This window comes from Pleuronectes platessa, chromosome 1, assembly GCF_947347685.1.
Source record: "Pleuronectes platessa chromosome 1, fPlePla1.1, whole genome shotgun sequence".
Classification (NCBI taxonomy): domain Eukaryota; kingdom Metazoa; phylum Chordata; class Actinopteri; order Pleuronectiformes; family Pleuronectidae; genus Pleuronectes; species Pleuronectes platessa.
This window is the reverse complement of record NC_070626.1, coordinates 27,363,773-27,383,572: the sequence shown is the minus strand read 5'-3', so window position 1 is coordinate 27,383,572 and position 19,800 is coordinate 27,363,773. Positions and strand designations below refer to the sequence as shown.

General features: G+C 43.1%; 1 protein-coding gene across 3 annotated transcripts in view; it reads right to left on the bottom strand.

The window, feature by feature from the left end:
- Window positions 1-19,800, bottom strand: part of LOC128437936 (zinc finger protein 609) — a 64,296-nt gene that overhangs the window by 10,956 nt on the left and 33,540 nt on the right. For all 3 annotated transcript variants that reach the window (XM_053420235.1, XM_053420252.1, XM_053420241.1), the window contains exon 3: window positions 8,969-9,194. In XM_053420235.1, the coding sequence (XP_053276210.1) occupies window positions 8,969-9,194 (226 nt within the window). The remainder of the gene's footprint in view (window positions 1-8,968; window positions 9,195-19,800) is intronic.

The window sequence follows — 19,800 nt, the reverse complement described above, 5'->3', positions numbered from 1 at the left end:
TCTGGCTGAGCTCAGGTTACCCTTCTATCAGCTCTCTCTTTTCTCAAAGTCGAGTTAAGCCCACGAGCGCTGGTAGTTTAAGACGAGTCTGTTTAAGACTCCCATCTCCAAATTGAAATGCACTAATATATATATACTGCTGCTGGACATATACAACCACCATCACTAAAAAATGTGCCTCAGAAGACCCTATAATGGTTACCATTATCGGCCAATAGCTCAAGTTTCCCAACATTTATGTCTTTGCTCCAGGCTCAGAATCCCCGACATGCCTTTTTATAGACACTAACTGTCGTGTTCCTCGGCTTCCTCCTGGCCACCCTCCCATGTTGAAGCCGAGGAACTCTGTAATCCCGTCACAGTGGCCCCTGGCTTCTGGGTCACCTCAGATCTTCTAAGGCAGTTTAATAAAGTAGTTCCTTTCTGGTTATGTGGGACACCTCAAGGACATTCAAAGAGATTTGGAAGCATCTGAACTCAAACGGGAATGCTGCTAAAAAAAATTTAACAAGAAATAGTAACAGACTCGAAAATATGTCTCCACTCCATGCTCGATTAATTTACCACAAACGTCTAAAGCCTTTCAGTGTGCTGCATACCGGGTTCATTATGTTTTTGTTAGCACTGCTAGGTCTAATTAAAGCATTACTGGGCCACATTATCAGCTTTCACAGACTCGCCCAATGTTATGTGGACAAAGCGTTCTTCTCTCGTATTTGACACCTAATGGCCTGGCATGATTCAAGGTCTGTGGTTGTTTGTCTGTTCCCGTCTGGATGGAGATGTTTAGTATTCTGTAAAAAATAAATATCCACAGCGGTGTAGACGAGGCTTAAAGAAGTTGCATGAGAGTAAATTACCAACCAATAGAGTTTAACTCGGAAAAGTCTGAAGTAAATACAGCGTGGATTACTCCTCATTAGTAGCAACAATAACAGATGTTTGAAAAAAAAAAAAAATCTTTGTTTATGATTTTTGTGTTACCGTCACTTCTAATGGATTCATTCCTAAATATCCCATCGATTATTTTCATCATAGTTTTGAATGAATATGTTGACTAGTTTTCTTATTAGTAAATGTAGTCTCATTATTATAGTCCTTTTTAACATTGACATTACTTTACTACACAACCATTTGACTGATAAATCTAAATAACGGTTAAGCAGTTAAAAACATTGCAATGTTTGTGGTAGTGACATGAAATGCGGAAGTGGTCCCAATCAAATTATCCGGCCCCGGGTCGCTCTGATCTGTATTTTTCCACATACGTCTTAACAGACCAAACGTTATTTTTTCCATATTGAATCTAGGCCACTGTGACATATGTGGTCCTAGATCTGATTCATATCTGATTTGTGGCTATGCGGTCGCTGTCACAACAGCCAGATTGAAATTCATGTTGCATTTGACATAAATCACAACACAGTGGTTTCACTGGACTACTTCGGGGTCTTTACAGTGAGAATCTGAACTCGCGGGACTTCTTGGTAACGTCATGAAAATCTGCTCACGGACACATAAAAAGACAGAGATTAAGTTTCACTGCTGAGCGCCAGATGAATTACACTTTCATCCGAGGAAAGATTTTCAAGCTGTTAGAACAAAGATGTCAAAGTCAAGTCAGTCTAAACATGGAAAGCCCTTGACAAAATAACCCAAACAAATTTCCCTGTGGCGGAGAGGAAATTACACAAGACACTGAGACGACTTTCCATTCATGCTCATTTGTTTATGCACAGGGAGCTACATGTTTTGTTTTTGTTTTGTTTGAGAGACACGATTTCTCTCTTTACTCACTGGATCAGTTTTCAGAAGAAGAAACAGACTCCGGTTCAACGGTCAGGAAATAAAAACTTGCTCTTTGGAAGTGCGGCTCATTTGGGATTTGTTCGCCGGAGGAGGGTTGCTGCGAGGTGAAGGAAAGAGGTCGGCGTGATTTGGAGCAAACCCAGTTCCCTGCGCCTTGCACCCCCCCCCATCCCCCACACCCAATCTCCCCTTTGTGACAGCCTTATTAGGGTCACCCAGGACAGCTGAGTGAAGCTCACATTAATGAGAGGAGCTGGCCTGTAATTTCACCACTCGTTTCCTCTCACTGCCGTTGAACAACAAACGGCAACTTTCCTTCGGCGCACAACTCCTCCGCGTGCTTGTGTAGGATCACTCGAACAAGAGGGCAATGCAAGGGGGGGAGAATGAAGTCCGGGAGTAGGCGGTCGACTGCACGGATGACTGCTCCCTTCAGCTCTGAAACTCCACCCCTCCTCCCACGTGAACCCATTTCATTAGGTTGCAGAGGGGCCAAAATATCAAGCTCTCTGCTGCTGGTGGTGCGGGGGCCATGGGTTCACTGGCTGACCTCTGCTCTGCCCCAGCTCAACATGCATTCAGCAGGGTTAATGGCATTTTCACTGACTGACCTTGTCAAAATGCCTTTGTTGTCTCTGCAAACGGGAGATCACTTCTGTGTAATGATTGAGCGTGACAGAATATGCCTGTTACCCACAGATATCAAATTAAAGGGGTTTCTATTTGTCTTTTAACATTTAACGAGTGGGAAGTTAAACAAGGCGAGGGCCAGGAAAAAATAATTACACGAACGATTACCAGCGCTTGCCATTATCATCTTTTGTACACAGTCAGATACTAATGTAATTATTGACAGATTTTACAACCCCCACCCCCGTATCCTGATGGAAAGCAGTTCTGTCCTCATCCCATTTGCTCTGCACTAACAGCACCCACTCATCAAGGTTGCATGTGGACAAGAAAGTGAGAACAATGAGAAAAATAGTGTCAGTATTCATTATGGGGAGGAGATAAAAGATAGCCGGGTGCTGCCACAAGCAATAACTGTAACGTTGATAAATGAAGCGTTTGAGCATTCGAGTGTCTGAGCATGTTTCCAACAGGCCATTTTAAGAGGGTTTCCGCACTCTTGGTGCATAAAATGAAGCCGAGCTTGTCCCGTTATGTCAGTGTGCCGACTGACCTTATCTTAAATCCTGAGCCGACAGCAATTTAGTGCAAACTGTGTGCGCCGCTAATAGCACTGGAGTGGTTGTGGAGTGGAATCTAGTGTTTGTGGTATTTTAAGCCCTTTGTTCATTTGCATGCAATAGTAAATCTTAGATTGAAGAGCCGAGTTTTTCAACATTAGATTTATAAAGAACTAATTTGATTTTAAGGATGGTTACATTCTCAAATTCTGCTAACAAAAAAACAAACAGAAGAAAGCTCTGAGTTGAAAACTCCCTGGTTTCATTGTAGTAGGAGGTGCTGAGCTATTTTAGCAACAGTTCCACCTTGTCGGTTTATAAAAAAAAAAAAAGCCCTTCCTATTTTATTTTTTTTGCATTCTGTGATAAGGCAACCCACTGCAACTGTGGAAAATCTACTTCCTGTTCAAACTGGCACACAGACGCACACACGCCCAGTTCATATGAACGCCCCGTGATATACATTTTCAAGAAACCCCAGAAGGCTCAGAGATTGTTTGACAACAATGTTTTAAAATAAAAATGTATTAGTATGGCTACAGCTGTAGTGCTGCTGGTTAGAGATAGTTAATCTGAGAATCTCTTACTTCTATGTGTCTCTGCAGACAAACACACACAGATTCTGGTTGAATTAGAAAATTCACCATATTTTGCTTTCTAATCTCCATCATGAATTTGTTGTTTAGCTCCCTGCACAGCTCTGCACATAGAGTTTAAGAAATATCAATGTGTTGCAGCCCAGCAACACACAACACACTTTTCAAATTAAGCACTTTCTGAATTTTAAATAGTTGCACAAAGATGAAGCAAAGAAATAAACATCATAAACATGCTCTATCGTGGCCAATTCAGTACAGTGAATGTCCCAGAAAATGAGACAGGGCTATGATTGATGATTTCATTTCAAATTTGAGCACATTCCAGGGAGCCCTATCTGAAAAGTTCAGGCTGCATCCCAGTTCACTAGAGGTAAAAAGTGCGAAGTCACTCTCGCTGACAAGAATAACAGCCTGTGAGAAGGTCAATTCTCTCATACCACCAAGAGGCAAAGGAAGGCAGCATTAGTATGCCTTCCACATCCACGCGGCATTATCAGCCGCATGCAGCAGTGTCTCCCTCCACAGAGTCACTACATGTTTACTCTTACAGTGGGAGAAGATCACAAAGCAGCAGCCATGCATGCAACAGCCTGAAAATAAATATTTATACGTCTCCACCTTCTTTACATCTCTTTAATGTTGTAAATAAACCGTAGTGAGGCAGGGAGCAGTTTCCTCAAATGTCACTTAGGTAAATCCGCGATCTCTGTTAAAACAGGCCCTCTGGTGTTTTTCCCTTAAAGTAGATGGTGCTATGGTTATGAGACAACTCTGCCAAAGGCGCATTACTCAAGCGCTTGTTGACGTTTATATAGCAAACATGATACCTTGTGACAACCACTAGCAAAGCTTACAGGTCCTCCAGGCATTTGATTTATGTTTCAAGAGCATTAAAGTGCTAAGGAAAAATGCAGTTTTCAGCCAATAAGAAAGGGAACCAAGTGTCTGTTAAGAGATTTGATTCACTCAGGTGCCATCTTGGTAACGCCACCCGGGGACTATATTTGTGAGTAACAAGACAGGTCTCCTCCCTCAAATGGTGGTGAGTCATCCATATCTTAATTTCCATATCTTAACTTTTAGGCCCGTTTGTGAATTCTTGACAACATCTTCACTTCCACTCTTACAAGCTTGGTCGAGTGGAAAGTTAACATGGCTGAGGAACTGGTAAATAAAAAATCAACGGAGTGGGAGGTTGTCTCTTTTTGTCTTCCTGTAGTGTCCTCTACAGTTAACAGAAGTTAGTCCTTTGTGAGGGATTTTTCACTTCAACTTCTTTCTTCTTTTTTTTTTCCACTACAGGCCCCCTGACAATACTCGCTCTTATTTCAAGGGCAGTTTCTACAGAGAGTTCACAGAGAGCAGCCACCACTCGCCTTTGTAAAAACATTTCCATGAGGCCACTGACAGGTGGTCTCCAAAAGAGCAAGCAAGCATGACTGGCAAGTGAGCTACAGAGCCAAGGGCTCTTTTCATCCAATATCCCCCCTCCTCAATTCCCTGACAGGCTTGGAGAAATAAAGACAAAAAAAAAAAACATCTCTCAAATGTTTATACAGGAATATCCGTTTCACACTGACCTCTGTTCTATTCAACTTTTTACTCCTGTGCTAAAGCCCACTCTTTCGATGCTACAATGATGTAATATGCGTTGCATCAATAATCCATGAGACAAACATTTATCACAAACAGCCTGCATTATTTATCTATTATGGAGCTTAAGAAGCTGTGGGACCTGCTCTGGGAATAGCCTGCTGTGTGCAGGAGGGTCGGTGTGTGAGAGGCTGGGGGGGTGAGCGCACTGGCATAGAGCGTGGAGCAGTGCTTGGCCGAAGGGGCCCCCTCTGTGCTCCCTCTACCCTGGAACAGGAGCCAAGGCGTTCCGGGCTGTGTTTCAAGAGCAACAAACTTCACCCGCATTTTAGAGATGACATTTGGAGGTATCAGCATGCTAAGCCTGGGAGGGGTTGGCCCATCGCTCTGCCAACACGACCCTGGGAGCTGCCACTGCCGCGTCTATGCTGAGGGGATTTGTGTCAGTGCCGGGCCTTAAAATACCATGGCTCCCTTCCCTCCCCCCCCCGCTTCTGTCTACACTCTACTCACTCCCAGACTGACTGACTGACATGGACTCACTTTGCCTCAGCTTCTATTTTCCAGTTTTTCTGCATAATATGTCAAACAGTCTGGGCTATTTGGTTCATTCGGCAATCCACATGTAAACCCAGGCTGCCAATTAAATCGTGGAAGATTGGAGTAAAGGGGGCTGCTACGTGTGTGCTCAGATTACACAGGGTGAACAATTTATGTGGCCCCGTCAGTCAGGATTCAGCTCGGAACAAAGGTGCAGCTCCTGTGATCGTGTTTTGTGAGGTGTCGCCTGCTTCCTCCTCGTCTGTTTCTTTCATGGCACTCGGTGAGTTGGGTGAGGCACAGACAATTACTGGGAGCCTGTTGTTCATTTACTCCCACAAGGCCAGAGAGGCGGAGGTGATGAAGCAGCTGTTGGATGGCATGCTAAATGAAACGTGCAAACATGCAGTGCATGCCTAAACAGCTCTATATGAGACTTGTCATGCAGAGAAGTGGGGGACTGCTCTACTTCACTGCTAATCAGGATGCCTCTGCTATGTCTTTGGGGCCTCTGTTTGTTGCTCTTCCCTGGTACTCTGCCTGGATTTGCTTGATTTCCTCATTTGGTTCTCATTTGTTCCGTTGCCCCACGATGAGAGAAGTCTGCTCTCGCAGGTCTCTTTGGGAAAAACAACAGAATGGCAGTGCGGTTTGATGTGAGCAGCATCTGGGTCTCTTTCATGTTGAACACCAGCCAGTGGGTTGTTAGGGGCTTGTACCGTTAAAATGAATGCACATCTTTGTGTTGTTTAATGTTGTGTGCAAACATCTAATACAACAGAGGTCATTGAGAAATGCCTCTTTATAACCTCTCAGTCCAGATTTACTTATAAATATCTCCAGTTAAAACAGATGTGGGACAATTGCATATACAAAGAAACACACATTTCCGCCACATCAGTCTCAGATGTTTCAGATTAAAAACAACCTATTCCGAAACCTGGATTGTGTATCGGCCGATACAGACAACAAATCATACAATATATTAACAACTGTATGTAATTAACCTCGTATGGAAGTGATGACTGCTGTTATTGTGTTATGACCTGGCTCAGGCTAAACCCTTTGAAGAACAAATACTTCCAGAGAGCGAGTGCCATAGAGATTATAATCTAGTTTGACAATCTTTGTGCGACTTTCCAGCATTAAATATTGTCAAATTGCTGACAACTCTGGCTAATGCTTCACTACCAGACATCACTTCTTCTTCGCTGCTCTAAAAAACGGCACTTGCCAGTGGCAGTACAGGGCAACTGATGTTCTACAGCGGTGAAGAAGGAAAATAGTTTTTGGTTGAAACCTATGTACGACTATTTGATGCCAGTATCGGAGGCATTTCTGAGTGCTGGCGATGTTTTTCAAGCGTCTCAGTTTTGAATAGATCTGTCAAACTAACACGGGGCCAGAGGTGTTTCAAAAACTATTCTTTGCTAGGCTCTCAAACTGTAGAGCAGTGTGGATGTCAGGTTTTTAACAGTGATATGTTTTAAAACTAAAATGTAGCTTGAGTCGTTAAACACAAAACAGAAGCTGACTCTGTCAACAATTAACAAGCTGTAATATCTTCAAAAAGCATAATAAATTCATTACAGACCACATCTCACAGAAAAAACACTAGAGTCATCTGAGGGCCACTTCACAGCTGCTGTTATCAGACAGATCTCTTCACCTTTTTATCGCCCGTGTTGTGAGTGTCTGATACTTGTCTCGTCTCAGATGGAAACCAGGCTTCAAAGAGAGCAAAGGAAGTTGGATTCAGGAGACCCTGCTGGTCTTTACAGCTCTGATGGCCATAACAACCTGTGAGTTACACCTGCAGAGAGAGCACCCCCCCCACCCCCCCTCCAACCGCAAAACACACTGCTACCTTCCCTTCCCACCACACGGCTCTTAAAACCACTCAAAAGCTCCCACCGGCCTCCTCCCCACTGAGGCAGATAGAGTAGAATCAGGAGAAAACACAGCCCCATCAGGCCAACCCACTACCTCTTTCAGCCCAAATAGCAGCTTTGAGAGAGTGAGTGCAGGCAGAGGACAGACTTGGACTGTGAAAGGGAAGGGGGCAGGGCGAGGGGGAGGGTCAATCACTCTGTGGGAGGCAGAGAATGAGGGAGCACAAACACAGTACTGGTGCTGGCTCCGAGCCATGTTTATGTCACTAACAGAAGCAGCCCTGTCGATCCCCCCCCCCCCCCACTGCCCCAACCCTTTGCCTTGCACTCACTCTCTCCCAGTTTGCTTGGAAACAGAGTCAAGGGGCTGGCTGGCTGGATGCTTGGTAACAGAAAAGAGCCGCAATAGAGAGGAGGACAGGGGTGAATCAGACACAGCCCGGGGCTGAGCAAAAATCAAAAAAAAAGAAGAGAGAAAGAACGGGGTGGGGGTGGTGGTGAGGGGGGGCACTCAATGGCAGGGCCTGTGCTTTGGGAATGTTGATGAGGCAGGGACCTTTTCTGTTTAGTTCCTCCAAGTGAACCAACAAGCAGCACTGTGGATGTGTGGGCGATTTGTACTCTGCATGCCCGCGGAGCGACCGAGCGTGAGCTGCTTTGAAGATTAGGTGTTTGCATTATTTCACATGCACGACAGAGAACCGGGGCAGTTTTTCCAGACCCGGCAGAACCCGATGGTGCCGGTGATACATCCTAAAATTAAGCAAGCTGAATGCGCTCTCGATCAAAGGGAGTAAAAAAAAGAAACCGAGAGTGTCCGAACATTTCACTCGGACTGCACTGCAGGAGAGGAGCCAACTCTTCTCCCAACTGGCAGGCTGGCTAAAAAAGAAAAGGCTTTGTGTTACCAGGCTTGTTGTTGAGAGCAGATATCTGTGGGCAACAAACTCCCGTCTGCAGACTCCCCGGCAAAAAAGCAAATCGAGGCCACCTAAGACTTTCCTTTCAACAACTGTTCCTGTTGGCAGTATAATGCAGCATGTGTGCTGTTAAAGCCCACATTAGGACCATCACCAGCTCCGGAGGCAATCACTGCGTATCCAATTACTTTTAATGGGCTAAATATGTATAGTAATGACAGCAAGATGATTCTTTTTTAATTACAGAGACTTCATTAAAGCCTTGAAAAACCAATACGTCGTTGATATCTTAAAGCAACCACACTGGGGAGGTAACGGCAAAAAAAAAAATATCTCTCATATTCTTTTGCATCAAAATCCAAGACTGTTTTGTTTCACAGGGAAGATTTTCACTGCAGAGCTTTTTTTAAAACCACTTCACTTACCGTCCTCAGTCTCCTGCCACACAATGCCTTCCAGATTGACACTGGTACCGGGCTCGCAGGGCCCCAGGCACTCGGGTTCGGTAGCCAGGGCCACATCGGATGTGTTCACTGCCACTGAGCGTGTTCGCACCATTATCTGCTCACACGGCGAGGAAATCTCACTGTTGCCTACTGCGGCCAGGAGGTGGAGGGGGGGAGGGGCTGGCGTGGAGACAGGAGATTCCATCTGTGAAGCGAGAAGTGGGGGTTGAGAGAGAGGGAGAGGGAGAGGGAGGGAGCGAGAGAGAGAGAGAAGAAACACATGAGACACTTCAGAACCACTGTATAAACATGTACAGAGCAGATGCTGAGATACAGCCAACGGATGCCACAGTGAGAGGAAGTGAGAACGGTGCTGAACGCATGAAAGACATTCTGGTATTTCTGCGGTCTGTCGAAGCTGTTTTTAAACCACCAGAAAAGGGTGATGCTGCAGTTAGTGTTGTAATATGCCACTTTGTCTTTCCTCGACCCGAGAAGGCGATTAGCAGGCGGGGGAGGGAGGTAGTTTGGGGACACGCGAACCGCTTTGACCACCTCCGAGGAAGGACAGAATTAGTTATGCAGGATTGGTCAAACAATCCCTCCCCCCCCAGCCTCCTTCTCTCTCGCACACAGCCGAGCGAGATCCATGACACCAAATTATCTCACAGACTGATCACTCATTAATTCCCTCAATTAAAGAGCTAGCTGTGGCAGGGAGCGCGCTGCTGAGGGTCAGTAATTGATTCCACCTGCTCTGACACACTGTGGCAGCAGTGAAGAGAGACGGCGGGAACTACGTTAGAGAACGAAAAATGAAAAAGACAGGAAGAAGGCAGGGGGATGATGAGTGCAACTGAGGAGAAGTGCGACAGAGGACGGGAGGTAGAAGAGCGTGTAGGCGGGAAAGAGAAGCCGGAAGACTGATGGGGATTTAAGGGCCACGGCGACACCAGGACGCTCTGTATTCAAGGCATTCGACATAAAGCACTCCGAGTCATTAGCACTGAGCTGCGGGAGGAATGCCACGCTGCAGCCAACACCACACAGTTATTAATTGGGCATAAACCACTCGGTGCTGGAGAGTATGCTGCCAATACTGGATCCAATTAGACTTAGAAGACAAAATAACAATTGACACGTGGGATTGTACGCGTGTACACCCTTTAAATAATTGTTCTAATCTACTTACTGCCGCAAAGTGTGATGTGGAGAATTAAAAGAGCTTAACGCTGCAGATGTCACAGTAACGGCTTCATTTGGATCCTTATAGGGACGGATAGGTTGGCCTCTTGCTCGGCTGGTTGGTCCATCCCTTGGGTTCAGACTAAAAATCTATTGGTGCCGTTTATGTCTACGATCCCAAGAGAATAAATCCTAAGGAACTTACTGGTCCTCTGACCCTTTCTCCTCAACAACGGCAGTTCACATTCAAAAATATTATTTTTATCAACATCAAACATTATATCTGCTTAACATCCACATCTGAGCAATAACCTGTTGCCATGGCAGCATTAGACTTAAGCTCGAAGCCCTGCTGCTTTTTTGCAAAACCATTGAAAACTGTAACTGGTAGTTTGAGTATTTTTGCCTCGGAGGCAGTAGAGTTGATGTGTATCAAGGGGGGGATGGGGGTTTGACAGGCGTTGACAACCACAAATCACCATGATCAATTACTGCTGAATTTAAAATATGTTTTTAGTTTTTTTCTAGAAGAATGAAGAATACATCCGTTCGTATGTCATGCTTGAAATCCGACTTTTTAGCACATAAGCTTAGTACATGCAAAAATGTTACAGTATAAAAATATTTATTTATGAATCTTTGTATCCTCCTCATAATAAGATTTGACTGATAAGGATTGATAACCAAATTAATCATCAGAAAACCAAACATTAGTCCCGGATGAAATTCAATATTAGCTCTAGACTTTTTACAGTTTACTGAAATGAGCACGGTTAGCCCATTTCGCCCGGTGCTCGGAGGACGGGCAAATTAATGTGTGCACAGAGAGCAGCGGAGAGTCAGGCCTAACGACATCATAATCACTGTCTGTCACTTTCTGATGCACGATGCGGCCAAGCTGCAGGCCGGCTGAGTGAATGAGACAGGACAGGTAATCAGCCGAGCTGTCACCACACACTGTTCCTGGGCCTTATGGAGACACAGAGGGTCGCAGACAGGACCACACAACCAGCCCGGCCTCAGACTGACAGCCGAGCGTTGAAAAGGTGCAAACAGGTTCAGGCAGAGCCGCCTCCAAATTGACTGAACTCCTCCAAGTCATCGTGTTGACATTCTGGAAACTGACCTTTTGGGTATTTTTCTGAACCAAACTTAAATGGCACAGTAAAGGCCTGGCAATGACCTATTTATTCTATTACATTGTTGGGTACAGGCTACGAGGCTTATATAATTAAACTCACTTAAATCCTACTGCCTGCTGTTGGATACCACTTATCTATAAACCCAGAGACCAAGGTGTTTTAAGTGCTCATGGGCAGCAACATTAAGGGTTGTTGTGTTTTTTGAGCTGCTGTTGGAGATTTAACAAAACACATCTTCTGCTAAAAACTGTGAATCCAGGGACCTTCAGCCTCGTTTCCTTTACTGACCAAACACAAACAACTAAACTTGCATGAAAACAACTCATTTGTCGCCACCCACTCAAAACGCTCTCCTTTAGCTTTCCCGTTTTTTTCTCCTTCCATTCAAACAATTAAACCCTTCACAATAGAAACTGCCTGGAGCCTAAACTAGGTCTGCAGCTCATGATTATTTTCATAAAGGATAAATCTAGAGAGCATTTTTATCAACAATTTCTATTTAGGTCTTTATAATATCAGGGAAATGTCCAACGTAATTTCCCAACATCAAGTTCACCCGACGCCTCATTTTGTCAAACCCACAGCCCAAAGGTATTCTAATAGATCAGTCAAAAATATGAATGCAGATTAAGTGCTAGTTAAATGAGTCAAACTACCTTATTATAACCCAATGATGAGCCAATCATTTAAAATGACCTGAGGAAAATAACACTTTTCAATTACACAATTTATGTCACTCACGAACTGAATACTGGTGATAGTGAACAATTAACTCCACTGTTTCCTGTACCTGGATGAGCTTCAACTTTAATTTCCCACTTAAAATCTTTTTGTTACCAGGGAAGCTTGAAAGTCGAGGGAATTAATTTGTTGCATCTGTCACAATCAAAAGTGACAAGCCACAGTAAAGTAACCATTTTCTCTGGAATCGTATAAACGAATTAGATTTGAATCAAAACAGAAATGGGACGAGTTTACAATGTGGGAGAACAATGCGACTCATTTCCATTTCCAAGTTCTGTGAATGGATGAGTGAACAAAAGGGCCTGCGCTCCAGGGCTGCGGAATGCAAACCTCCATAGTGAAATGCCTGATGTCTTGTCCGGGGTTTTGGGGGAAAAAACCCACATGTGAGTGAGCTACACAACTTGTCCGATTACACAAGGCTCTACGCAGCAGTCGCTCGATGCCAAATTCCAAGATCTCTTCCCTGCTTGCGAGACTTTGCAGACGGATTTTGAAATCTCCTCCAAAACCACAATGCTCGAGTGTCACGCAAACCTTTTCTTAACTCAAACCCCGTGCCAGCTCCTCCAGAAAGCCACACTGGCAAGAATAATGTTTAACTGGCTGGCAAAAAAGAAATCCTATGAATCTTTAACTGGTGTCGAGCTTATTTCACAGAGCTGACGGGAGAGGAACTCTGTTTGGATTTCCAGCGATCACACAATAACTCCCTCTTGGCAGACGGACACAGGCTGCACTTTTTACTGGACACATTAACTTCAGCTTTAACTTGTTTATTAGAGTTGGGATTAGGGAACTGAGCACTGATCTTGGGCGAGGATTAGGAAAGGATTACGCGGCAGTGTCATACTGAGACACCTGTCCTGGTGGCTTAGCATGTGTGCGACGTTGGACTTGAATGCAGTCATCCAAATTGAGCTGAGTCTTTCATTTTGCCCCAGACTTTGTGTGAATGACGCAACTACGAGTCGAATATAAATGTCGGGGCTTCTGGAAGCTTGGATGACGCCACAGGAGCAGTATGGATGCATGATATGTTTATCGTCAGTTTTATTACGTTTGAAACACTGATCACCAGTTACTTCATTTGTATTGGATTTGGCTTCAAAGCTGTTTACCCCTGAGACTCCAAAAGGGTTTTGTGGACTCAGAACTTCACCCACCCACCATCAGCGGAGTGAATTTTCATTTTTCGGTGAACCTGACTCTGCCACCCACTGAAATGTACAAATAGCTGTTTCTCTATCACAATTGTACTTGATATTGAATTGCTAAAATTGCAGAAATGACAGTAAATGTCACCATCAATGATCCGGATGATTTGTTGGTAGCGGTTAATCTTAATCTCTCAAATAACCTCCTCAGAGTTTCCCGGGAAATAACCATTTAATTTGGTACAAATTCACGATAAACTAGAGCGTGAACAATTGGTGCACTTTGTCCGTAAATGCTAAGCAAGCACATCCATTAGTTATTAATTTAGAGGACAGCAGTTTGGCTTAACATGTAAAATGTGACATGTTTCTACAAACACTGAGGCATGAATGAGAAATTCAGTTTCTGATAATAAATTAATGAGTAATGAATATTAAGTGCGGCTTAAATTGAGCAATTTCTACCAATGGAAATTAATCTGGAAATAATGAATAAACTCAGCACTATTAATTGAACTAACTAAAAAAAAAAAAAAAGTATGTTTTTTGTAATTAGTGCAAAACAACAATTCTGTATCGAGGAATAATTCATGAAATAATTCGTCCGAACAGTATCATCAATTGTAACTGATCAGAATGTTTGTCTGGTGGAATATGTTCCCCCGTCACGCAGTGGGAATACTGAGTGGTGAAAAACACAATTATCCTGTGACCTTGTTATGTGTAATACGGATAATACTGTCTGCAAAATGGTCTAAAGGGTAGAAAGTCAATACTCGATCCTAACAATGGACCTTGTGCAGACTTCTATCGCTTACATACATAACCTCATGTTCAACACAGGATTATGGATGCATGTTGTGGTCATGGCTTAGCCGTTGATACGAAGCTGCTGTTCCAGGTCACAGAGAATGTCGTTCAATATGCATCACCCCTACACCATAGAATCACATGTTTTCTTTCTGGTGCTTTTTCTGTATTAGGGCCGGGTAATAAAATAAACACCATAAGCAGTTTCGCCACATGCTTCCTTGGTTTTGTGCACACACACTTTGCTCGTGTTTGTTTATCCTGCTCTATCTTGAAAGACTGGATTTGTAAATCTGTGACAGTGACGTTCCGGAACAGATATTCATGCCTGAGAGGATTCAGCATTTACTTTTAAACAGAAGCGGAGACCTTCAGTTGACACTAGCTGGGAGTGAACCAGGGTTCTGAAATCAGGTCAGGAAACGCATACAGCGACAGTCGGACTGCCCCCAGGTGTGGTTCCATCATCTCAACCTCTGACCATGAAGTGGAAATAATACACAACAACATCCATATGTAATGTTGAGCTAATGCACGTAAGCTGCTTTGAAGGCAATCAAGCGTGTGGTTTACTCAACCTGCCTGGTAGAATACTTGTACATTATCAATTGATGAATAAGGGACCTTGAAAGACTTTATCTAGGGGTCAGGAAACTGGAAGAAATATCTATTTATTGTTAAAACCTGACATATGAACTGATTAGTTGTTACCCTGTTGTAAATGTGTTTAAACGGAAAAAGTCTGGTCATCATAAGCTGAAGCCACAACGATGCACTGAGAATTGTTTGGCAATCAACATAGCATCCTGAATCTTAATGTAATCATGTATGAAGAGCTGGAAGGAAAATGGTTGAATAAACTGGAACTGGTCGATAATTTAACGATTGGACGAAAGAGATAAAGCCGGGGAAACCCAACCCAATTCTCAACATCAGAAGAAAGACAACACCGGCTTTAAAAAAGAGAAAATGTAATTCTTCCTGACACAGAGGTCCATTATTAAGTAAAAGGGAATCCTTCCAGAAGTGCTATTAGTTGGCTAAGTTCAGTGTTCCCGCTTCAATATGTAATTCTTTTTGACTCCAGGGGCAAAGCCTGTTAATATCTTTGGTGAGTTACTGAGGTCGGGGGCCGGCGGAGAGAGATTACACTTCCTGCTGGCTGTGGTCGGTGCTTCTTTCAAGGACCACTGACAACCAGTGAAGAAACGTTGTGGGGGAGGGAAGAAGGACTGGTAATCTCTGCTATGTTGTTTAAGCCACATAATGAATTTAAAGAAGCACAGCATTTAAATGACCACCACTCAAGACAATTGAGAATCTAGTAATCATCATACAATCACATCACTGGGAAGTAACACGGTTATTTGCATTAAGCTAAACCTGAAAACAAATGCACGAGTCTATTCTAATTTGATTACAAAGAAATGTTCTGATCCACCAAGGGACATATAAAAAAAAAAAAAGGGGACAGAAAATGACTTTAATCCCTTTCAAGTCCTTAAAGCCCACTCACTTGTTTTCAAATACAGCACAAATCTCATTTCTTAACTGAAACCACTTTCATTCTCTATGACGCCCAGAATAATCTCAGAAACAGAGAGCGAGAGAACGAGAGAGCGAGAGAGCGAGAGAGCGAGAGAGCGAGAGCACAAACAGGAACACCTGACATCTACTGTTGACCGCCAGCTGGGAGAGGCACTCCGTTTCTAGGCAACTCTTCTCGGTTTGAGCTGCTAATTGTGCTTTCAGGAAAACATAACCACACATAAATAATACAGAGTGGAAAGTAAAGCTGTGATGAATTCGCTCACCCATGACCTACAATCTGTTAACGAGGAAGCCGGGATCTCACTCCGAGCAGTTACTGTCTGACAAAGAAGTAGTTTGCCGTATGACTCCTTAATATTACGGGTCTATACTATACTATGCATATAAATGACAAACTGTGGGGGATAAAAATGAAGCTAGTCATAATGTAAAGCACACTTGTATTTTATCTTAACAGGGTTTTCTGTAGGTTTCGGGCGAGTTAAATTTAAGACGATAATAAAATAAATTTAAGACGGATATAAAAGGAATATCAGAGTTTCTTTCTCGTAATTGATGATAATGTGAAGTAGCCAAGTAGAGAATACTAAATTATAATGCAGAGGCAGGAGGAATCCAAAATCTTTCCCTCAGCCACACAAGGCCAAGTGGATTGCGATAATTTTTGACCAGGGTGTTTCAGTAATCAGTTTGGCTGTTGTTTAATTACTTCAGATTTTTACAGCGTGCTAATATCTCTGCATTGGTAAGATAGAAAACAACACATAAGCTGTTTTCAGATATGACCTGTGGGTTAAGTCCAGGGAATTGGGTCCTTGACATTATTCAGGCGAGGGGTGGTTCAGCCGGGTGCAGCAGACAGAGGCAGGAAGGAACATATCAATTCAGCTGCAGAGATCACGTGACCCTCTTTACAACACACAGCCTCTTTTCACCACAGACAAAAGGCATCGTGGAAGTAGCATTAACTCAAAGACCCACATAATCATATTTAAATTCAGACTATTGATTTATAGACTTTTTAAAAAACCTACAGATACCCGGTTTAAAAGCCTACAAAACTAAACCAGTCTCCAGGAAATGCTGATGAGTTTATTTTTTTTATGATACAACTCAACCTTCAACAGTGAAAGACGAGTCATAAACAGAAACACCTTCTGTAAGAGCTTCATACACAGCGCAGAGCGAACTTTCACTTCACAACCTATCGCATCAACTGTGAATCACAGCCCAAGTGTTACAAAGACAAGTGGCGCTTTCACATTTGCTGTAAATTTCCGTGGTAATCAAATGTAATATCTTTTTTAGTGTGACACATTATAGCTGTGTGCTGCAAATCAGAGCTACCCCTCTGCAAATGCCCTTGACTGCACCGGCGCACCAAAGAAAGGTACACAAAGTTTTTTTCAAAGGGAAACATCTTCCAAGAGCACGAGAGGCTTTACCTGTGGAGACATCTGCGCTCCCTGATGAAAGGGAAACAAACCGTAGTCAAGAGACGACTCCTACAGCTACCAGCCACATGATGGGAAGTAGAAGTGATATAAAAAGACAGAAGGCACATGGGACTGCAGGCTAGAGGACCGAGCCAAGATAAGTGGAGCTTACCAATTTGTTCACTTATGAAGCAGTGGCCTAATTTTCTTACTGAAGCAAAATCCCGCAGAGGAAAAACGCCTCTCTTTTACTACTACTATCAAACTGCAATAGTAAAATGTGACCGATATTTATGTAAAACCGGGAGTTTACATATTCTCTGAGGGTCTCAATGCATGTATTTCTGGTGCTGCTTAAAATATGGCTGTGCTCCTATACTTTAGGAATTAACTTGGTGAATAAAATGCATAAATAAAACCTATGTAATAAATTATCTTAAATCTGTCGTAATGCTTTTTGGATGAATTATAAAAATATGAGAACAAATAATGATTTCACAATTCTCCATCTCACTTCCCCTCTTTAGATATTCAAACAAAACTCTACGCTGTCAATGTAGTCCCAAAGAAATTGGGGTCAATCCTCTGGGTACAACAAATATCTGCAGAAACCTTTCTAGCAATGATGGAATTAGTGTCAAGATGCTCTTTAATGTTAATCATTATTCTAGGTCATTAGCTAACGACACCATCCAACTTACTGAACCCTTTCCATGCCCAATAAAAGAGGTGGGAGCATGTAAACACCTCAGTATGTCTTGTGGAGTCAACCAGGTCTTCCCCCTTTTAACTACTTCAAGACAATTTAGTTTGTGTCATTCGGCTAAAGAGAAGATGTGGATGGGAAATATAAGCTATATTTACAGAAATCTTCCCTTGTACCTGCTTAGCTCAGGTTGGATTTTGGCAGGTAAACTGGCTGACTGGGTTAACACCAGCAGCTGGTTTGGAACACTTTCTCTTATCTTGGGTCAGGCCTGACCTTGTTAACCTTATTCCTTCCTTTCCTCTCGGTGGACCAGCCGGCTGCCTCGAGTCTGAGGCTGGTATTGTTTGTCCGACGACAGGGTGGGGGAGGGTTGGGTATCATGAGGTCTAAAAGGTCTTTATGTGGAAGCAGGAACAACAACTCTTCATGTATACTGCTGACAAGTCACGTTGAAAGCCTACATGTCGCGATACCTGCACAAACGCTATTTGCACTTTATTTACAAGAACAAAACTATGCTAACCTAACCCCTGCAGCATTGGATTCTGGCGAGTATTGTTGACAATAGGGCAATTGTTTTATAAATTGTTATGCCAAGAATGACAAATGTTTAATAATAATGTCATATGACTGTTGTGACGTCTTCCATTTTTGACCAAACTTCCCAAAAATATTTGGCTTACAATGATGCTTTGAAGAAAACCAGGCTATGCTCTCATTTGAGAGGCTGGAAAATGTAGCTCTGATTCACGATTTCTTCTTGATAAAGGACTGAATCTCAGAAACAGATGTTATTGAAGTTAACTGCAATGCAACATTGAATCCTGGAGAAACTACTTCTTGTAAGATAGTGAATATGTCAAAAGCATACCTTCTCATTAGCCAGGACAGATTTGAATTTAATCCTATCTGGATGCTGCTAGCGTCAATTGGTGATTCTCTTCCCTTTTCCCCTGTCTCCCATTTCTCATCCTCCCACTCTGACCATGGGTCAGTTGACAACAACAGTATCTATTACAACAATAAGCCACATTCTTGTCAAGGTCACCCACTCTGCGTCCAACAGGCAGAGAGGCTGTGCTGGGAGAAGAAACCCAGATAAGCTAAGCTGAGCCTACGAGGATCTCTCTCTTGCCAGCCCTCTCCATACTTATAAATCTTATCTCACAGCAAAGGGAAACCTGACAACACACAGAGAGGCTGTCATCAACAGCTCAGCCACCTCGATTCCCACCCAAATACCAATGATTCACTCTTTGACTGCCTACAAGTCTGAGGTTTCCGACCGAGGCTTTGAGATCAGAGTGGGAAAGGAAATTGTGCTCCTCGTGTCGGTGTCCATCAATGTTTGAATTCACCATAATGTTGACAGCTTTGACCAAAACTCGGGTTTCAGGTGTCCACCTTTGGGCCCACAGCACTTCAGCAAAGATAAACACTCGTAGACATCCTATCCGGAAAGCCCTATCAGCGAAATAACCAACATTTTATTAGTCCCACATATTACACAAGGAAAACGAGTTGTTATTCAGGCGGTGAGATTTCCCCAGAGCTCCTAACCTCAAACTATTTTTAGATCTTCTCTGTTAGGCGGTTATGTCGACACTCATCTGAGGGTGGTGCCTTATCCAAACATTGGAAAGACAATTCTTAGCCACACACAATTTTACTTTTTTTTTTGTTGTTGTAATCTTAACAATGCCAAATTACTTTCTATTGTGTTACTTGGAATGACGCAAACAGAAAACAAAGAATATAATTATACCTTGCATAACAACACATATAGACTTGTCAGGTGGGTGTCAAATTGTGGGAATAACAATGACAGCAGCTAGATCTGCTACATACATACTTTGAACAATATGGCTCAGTCTAAATTATGAAACCTCAATAAAATGTTAACTATACCTACATAACAGTCAGCAGCATTACTAATCCCTTGACCTGTTTCCAAATTCCATTCTAGGCTTGTCAATTCAGAGAAAAGGCCATTCAGCAGATGATTAAGGTGCAGCGGGTGAGTGAGTGCGTGGTTGTTGAAATATGTCTGCAGATGAGAAGGCGTGTGCTCTGTTCT